At 35.3% G+C, this 7,540-nt stretch overlaps 2 protein-coding genes across 2 annotated transcripts; both read right to left on the reverse strand.

The window, feature by feature from the left end:
* On the reverse strand, nucleotides 1,113–2,787 carry LOC109351100 (pentatricopeptide repeat-containing protein At2g15690-like). The gene has a single exon (XM_019592449.1). The coding sequence runs from the start codon at nucleotides 2,741–2,743 to the stop codon at nucleotides 1,325–1,327; it is 1,419 nt and encodes a 472-aa protein (XP_019447994.1). The 5' UTR covers nucleotides 2,744–2,787; the 3' UTR covers nucleotides 1,113–1,324.
* On the reverse strand, nucleotides 3,997–6,882 carry LOC109350609 (protein EFFECTOR OF TRANSCRIPTION 2-like). Its single transcript, XM_019591834.1, has 3 exons — nucleotides 6,753–6,882; nucleotides 6,353–6,685; nucleotides 3,997–5,019 (listed from the first exon to the last, which is right to left on the reverse strand). The coding sequence occupies exons 1-3, from the start codon at nucleotides 6,822–6,824 to the stop codon at nucleotides 3,997–3,999; spliced, it is 1,428 nt and encodes a 475-aa protein (XP_019447379.1). The 5' UTR covers nucleotides 6,825–6,882.

Consider the following 7,540-nt stretch of genomic DNA (forward strand, 5'->3'; position numbering starts at 1 on the left):
TTACTCATGTCAATATATTTATAAAATATATATCACAATGTGAGTCAGAACTATATGAAAGATAATCTAAATTTTTCTCAATTAACTTTAGGTGATGACCAAGTAAGACCATCCAAGTCTTGAAACTTGTATAGTTCTATATGAAGATTGAAGAGGGGTCTTAGAAGTTAAACAATAAATAAATAAAATGAAATGTAGGTTGCTTGCCTTTTATTTGACTCCATTCATTAATCATGCCATTCTAATCATGCTTTTTTTCTTTTCTTTTCAAAAGAAAATTGATGGATCAATATATTTCTCACACCTTTACCAAACCATTATATTTAATTTGAAAGCAAAACCAATTCCCTAGACAAAATATTTGCATTAATGTTAAGAAAGGTGACTAATGTAATTTGATAAGTAACATACTGCTTTTCAACATTCTATATATAGTCTAGCTAACTCCAAATTGATTAAAGAAAATGTTCCTTAAAATGAACATTGTAAAGTTATTTTAAACGTGGTGGTTATTAAAGATATGGGTCGTCATAAAAAAGTGTTTGATGTGTGAAAGTAAAGAGACAAAAGTCCTTTATTTTAATTAATTTTGAGTTGGTGGTTTTTGTCAATCAATGTGACTAATCACCCCATAAAATGATGGTTCCTTGTTTAGATAGAGATTTGGCAATGACATGTTCAATCTACAATATACACCATTTTCTATTTCATCCTTCCTTGTCTACTAATCACACAATTTCACTTAATTATTGTCATCAATTTAAGCTACCTACTAATTGCATATGAAGACGTTAGTCTAGATGTATAAAATTCTGCTAGATACTCAAAATGACTTTGATTCCTATGAGCGACACTTTTAGGCGAGGTAATGATGCATCCCGAAAGGGATTAGTTACTTAACCAAAAGCTGAGAGAATACCTTAGTAGTACCCAAAAGGATACTCCCGAAGCGGGACAATTTCAGTGAAAAGGATTAGTGTTTAAAATTATATGGATGATGTAGAAAAGTAGTCATATTCCATCAAAAGGATGTACTAGCCATCTAAATTCTAGGCTATTTCAATAAGAGAATGCTTTATAGCCATGATGAATATTATGCAGCATGCCAAATATTGTTAGATGGAAATTTGCCACAATTTTCCATTATTAGTAGCTTAACAAACTTACAACAAATAGAAACTACAAAGGTCAATTCATATAAGGAAAAAAATTTCTTTGACCTCTCTGACTATGAATTTAAGCCTTATACATTTTGGCAGCAAATAAGAAACAATACAGTAGTATAGCATCAGAATATCTACACTTGAGTACTTTAGTACAAACCCTACCAATAATCACCACAGGAGCATTTGCCATCTCTGAAATGATGGAAGCGCTTGTTATCCCGAACAATGAGCTCCCTACCAACAATCTTTGACATAATTTTGATTGCATTGTGACAATCCCCGCAGATACGCAGATTCTTGATGATCCTAAGCGTGGTCCTCGGGGGAGTGCTTATGAGACCGTAAGCAATCGCTAAACGTTCGCTATGATACTGCAAGGCCTTCTCTTTTTCCTCCTCATCGATGTCATGGAGAACGTATCGTGTATCTGGCACATAACCTGCTTCCCTCAGCTGCCCACCCAAACCTTTCAATTTCTCATTAGCCTCTTCTTTATAGCGGGCATTATACCGATACTCGGTCACTCTATTCTTCTCCTCTATCATGTTAACTGCAGCCTGCTTCTTTCTTGGAGGAGCTCGCAATATACCAGCAGTGGCTTTTGAAGGATCAAGACTAGCTAACAACTCCTCAACATGATCCTCAAGATCTATATCACCATGAATTCGGGCGAAAATTCGAAGAGCCTCCCAAACCTCAACTCGAGGCTCAATTGACATTTTCTCAATGAACTCCTTAGCTTCATTCAAGTGACCAGCAAACCCGAGAATATTAATAACTTCCAAGTAGTGCTCCATGCTAGGAACAACACCGTGCTCCTTCATGGATTCAAAGTGCACGAAACCTTCTTCGACAGCTTCCGCCCTGGCACATGCAGCGAAAACCAACTCAAAAGTTTCACCATTAGGCCTTAACCCTGCCTGCTGCATCTGCTGAAAAACCAACAAACCATCATCACCAACACCATTCAATGTGTATCCATTAATCATCAAGTGCCATGAACTGATATTTCTCTTCGGCATTCTATCGAACACTCTTCGCGCATCCTTCATCCTCCCACATATTCCATACATTCCAATCAATCTGTTGTTCAATTCAATATCCCCTCTAAAATCTGACCTTCTCAAAAACTCATGAACCCTTTTCCCTAATTCAAACGACTTTTCATTCTGACATAACATCAAAAGAGCAAGGTAAACATTATAATCAGCAACAACACCTTGAGCCATGAGTTCCAATACTTGATTGATATTACCCTCTTGACACAACCTCATCAAGTCAAATTGGGGGTTTTGAATTTGATCATCAAGTTTGGGTTTTGGTTTGTTGGGTTGGTTATCTTTGCGTAAAGGTGGTGACTTGTGAGTGGAACGACCATTATTGGTGCCGTTTCGACGGGGATGAAGGGTGCTAGGGTTTTGTGCGTTGGGAACAGCGTAGGTGGAGAATGGTGAGGAAGAAGGGTTTGAGAGGGTAAAAGGGTAATTGAAGGGCTTCAGAGAGAGTTGAGGAGAGTGCAATGTGTTCATTGTGGATATGAGAGAAGCCATTGATGATGTCTGAATTTGGAGCTCCATATCAAACAATTCCTAAAATATCTAGTACCAAATCAAACGGATAAAATAAATATATATTGAAACTTAGTAGATAAAATTACGAGGAAAAAATGAATACACGATTATTTATATGAGTAATAAAAATAAATTATGGATGATATAAAAAAAAGAATGTTTTGATATTTTAATTTAGATGTTTTTACTATTGAAGATGAGAAAGAATTCATTTACTCTGAATCTTAACCATCCATTCTAGAGAAATTTAATAGTTTGAATTAGCAATTAGATCTAAACTATTGAATTTTCTTAGAATTGATGGTGAGATTCAGAGTAAATGGATTCCCTCTTATTAAAGATTAGATGATATAGAGATTGAGATATCACATCTTTGAGGTAGAGTAGAGAAGTAGGATAAGGATAAAACACTCTTATTTGGATGATTGTGATCTTGTTCTTGTTAAATTGTCCTTCATGAGTTATGGCAAATATTGTGTTATTATCGAAAAATAACATTGCAAACACATAAATAATTTTGTCCTATATATATAAACATGAGTTGTTGTCCTAAACACTTTCTAAGTAACTCAAACTGAGACTTATCCTTGTGCAAACAGCTACAATGAAAATATTCATCAGGTTGGTTTTGGACTAAAGTAAAGAGTTAAGTATGAAAACCCAATTTGGCTCTAATAATGAATTGGATTCCATTTCTGAATGTTGTTACTTTTATAGGTAAAGGAGAATTTTTTCTTACTAATAACAACTCTTAACTGAAATAACATAAAATGGCTCCCAAAATCAACTGTCACAACTACTAGTGAATAATTAACTTAATCAACATGTAATCTGTATTAATAAACATGTAATCTGTAATATATTTTATGGTATAACAATAATGTGAAACATCCACCTACATTATTATTTTGAATATTTATTTCCTTGCTCATGTGGATACGAGAGAGTTAGTATCCTCCTAAATCCTTTCTTCAATGAACAAGGGCTCTCATGCAAACAGATTCATCCTTCAAGGAAAACACAGCATTTCATTTATGCCTCGTCTCTCGGCATTTTTATTAGCTTCAGCAGGTTGCCTACAGAATTGAAAGGTGCTGAGTTATCTGCTAAGTTATGGAATTTGGAGCTTCAACAATTCCGATATATATTTGAATCCGAGTTTTATTTTCTGGTTTATTCACAGCACTTGTCTTCTGCCAGGATCTGGCATTGATTATCACATTCAGAAGGCACAGTTTGAAGAAATTGTGCATTGCCAATTAACATTGATGATTTCTATGAACGGATGCACGATTTCTCTTCCCTTTATGTTCAAGGCACCTTTTTCTTCCTTTAACTGGTTGTCTGCTACAAATGGAGCCATCATCCAAGATGATTCCACATATATGTGTGTTACTTATACTCTCATCAGCAGGAATCTCCATCACTTTTTGTGGAGGGTCTTGAACATCATGGCCAACATGTTCTCTGTAGCGATTTCCCTTTGTTTGACAAAACTCATTAGGTCCTAGTACCACAGTACTTTCCGATTTGGGTATTGTTTTGGCACTGGATGTGTTTATTCTCATTCCTTTATGCTCAAGGCATCTTTTTCTCCCTTTAACTGGTTGTCTGCTACAAGTGGAGCCATCATCTAAGATGATTCCACATATATTTGTGTTACTTATACTCTCATCAGCAGGATTCTCAACCACTTTTTGTGCCGGGTCTTGAATATCATGGCCAACATGTTGGTCTCTGTAGTGATTAACCTTTGTTTGACAAATCTCATTAGGTTCTAGTACCACAGCGCTTTCCCACTTCGGTGCCCTGATTGTTTTGGCATTGGATGTCTTTGTTCTCATTCCTTTGTGCTCAGGACACCTCTTTCTTGTTTCAGCTGGTGGCCTTGTACAAACAGAACCATCACCCAAGGCCACTCCACAAATTTTATGATCATTCTTCTGAATGCCTTCACTGGTATCCTGAACTATCCTTGGACGCGATCTGCTAAATTTGAAGACTCGAGATAGGAAATTATAGCCGCCATTGTCTTCATCTGATTTGTTGTCATCTGTAAGAGGCAACTTGCTTGATTTAATTCTGATACCAACTTTTCTCTCAGTGAAAGGTAGAAGCACTTTGGCCAAATCTGAAAATGTTCTAGTGCCAGAAGCAATTTTGTTGAGCTTTTGAAGAATATCATCAGGTCGCCGAGTACCATTATTGCTTGTGTTCCAAGCATAATCAAATGTACAGAGCAGCTGATCTTCTGTTCGGATGGCATCTTCCTTCTTTTCCATCTGTTCAACAAACATCATTGCAAAAGTTTATAAAATTCGTATTTTAATATATCTACTCTGTAAGAAGCAAATGTGCATTTCTTCAATCTACTGTACTGAATTTCACAGAAAAGCAAAACTTCATTCAACTGCAGAATTCTTGAATAATATTTCTAATTACCTAGAATTTTCATCAGAGACACTAGAAATAAACATAACTAGGAATTCTCATTAGAGACCCCATTATACCACTTGAGCTATGGCCTATTGTTCATGCTGATAAATTATGTCAATTTAATTATGAGCACAATATTGGCAATGTTTTGCTGGTAAATTGTACATTGGCAATTTTCAACTTTGAAGAATGGGGACCATGGCCCCACTCCATGAAGTTCCCTGTCTACTGCAGCAGTAAATTGTATTTGATTGTATGATTATATGATTACCAAAAAAAGAATCTTTCATTTACTACAAGTAAGAAAAATCTCACTTGTATCTAATGGAGTCTAGATGCAGTACTGAATTAAATTTTATTTTAAAAATGATGACCATCAGCGAGTGAAATGGACAATAAACTGAGAGTATCTACAAGCAATAAAGGTTGTTGCATTGTGATTTAGATGTTATATAATGGAATCCTGAAAATAACATATTTTTGCCTCACATGATATGGCTGCAATATTGCAATGATGTTTGCATTACACCGTAATTATAGTGTGACACCAAATCACAATGATGTAGCTACCTCCCGGTCAATGCAATCACATCTGACCACATCAAATTCAAAAATCTTTTTTTAATCACAAAAAAATGACACCACAACAACCACAAAATCACAATTGTTACAAACTTTGGGAATATATCACCTCATATCAGTAATCAGTGTATCAAGTTGCGGACCGCATCACGCGATGCGACTGCAATATTGCGGTTGTGGTGACCGCTACAACCGCATCACACCGCAATTACGGTGTGATCCTGATTCACAATGATGCGACCGCAACAGGCCGCGATGTAACCGCATCAGACCGCATTTGGGACGCATCGAGCCACAAAACGGAACCGCATCAGACCACATCGATGTCAAAAATATGTTTTTTCTCACAAAATAACTCACACCGCAATGGCCGCAATCCGCATCACAACGGTCACAATAACCGCAATCGCTATCGCGACCGCAACCACAATTTAAAACACGGTTAGTAAATGCTAACAGACTAACACTGTTTATAATCAATAAACATGTATATATTTTGAATAAGCAAATAATTATTTGATTCCCAATTTACCCTTATTAATGTGTCATAGTATAATTGGATTAAAAGTGTGTTTACAAAATTGCAGCAAAACTTACAGGAGCCCATCTATAAAGGATAGGGTAGCCAAGTGAAAAAATGTGATTAAAGAATGGAGTACCATCACCATTCACCAAATGTGCTCCATTTCTACCATAACGTTGTAATCTTCCTCTCACATTATCAGCTTGTCCAATATACACTACAACTATACTATGATTTTGATCAGGGGCAAATTTGTAATTTTGACGTCTCAATCCACTACTCCACACACCTATACCAAGCTCATATACTCCTGCACCTGAATTCTGAGGCAGATTATGAATCATGTATCTTCTACATCCTTCTTTTCCTTCACAATATTCTTCCCAATCACTTGGTCCAATCAGAATCTGAAAAATATGAGTTCTGATTATTATATAAGAATATAATGTATGAACTATGAAGTGTTGATGTTACCTTCCATGGAGAAAAGTTAGAATCATGTTTAGTGCGGTTGAATTGTTCTCTCTTCAATCTATGTTCTGTCATGTTTCTTCTGCTACCATTACTCACAATTCATCACACACACATTTTTCTTTCTCTCAAATGACCGTTGTATGTAATTAATGTTACATTCCATCTCTTACTTTATATCTTATTCTATCACTAATATGTCATTTGCAATTTAAATACATTTTTTCGAACAATCATAAATAATAAATAATGACATAAGGAATGATACATTTTATAAGACAACGTATTTACTCCCGAAGGATAGGTATTATGGGATGGGGATCACTTGTCAAACATGATGTCTTCAATCATGTCTCGTACCACTTATATCTAAACACGTGGATTTAATAATATTATTTTTATAAAATAAAATAAAAAATAAAGTGGTACATGATTCTCCTTAAACAATGTCTCGGGTTCGAGTCTCGTAGATGAAAAATATCCACTAGAAGAGTTAGTCTTACGTACTTGTAGATATTTCTGGCTCGGACATAATGCATCCAGTATAAGATACATATGGGAAACAAAAAAAGAGTGATTGAGGGAAATAGAAACAGAAACTCTAAGGGCTAGATATCATTCCATGTATCATGATGCTTGTTCTTACTCATAAATTATTAGTATGAAGAGTGTTAAATCTATACAATGATCGTAAAATTATATATATTTATGCACTTTATCATCTACCATTTATTTAGAATATTTTTTTGAAAAGTTAACACTGATTAAATATCAATGGTGTATGATACCCT

Source organism: Lupinus angustifolius, chromosome LG06, assembly GCF_001865875.1.
Source record: "Lupinus angustifolius cultivar Tanjil chromosome LG06, LupAngTanjil_v1.0, whole genome shotgun sequence".
NCBI lineage: Eukaryota > Viridiplantae > Streptophyta > Magnoliopsida > Fabales > Fabaceae > Lupinus > Lupinus angustifolius.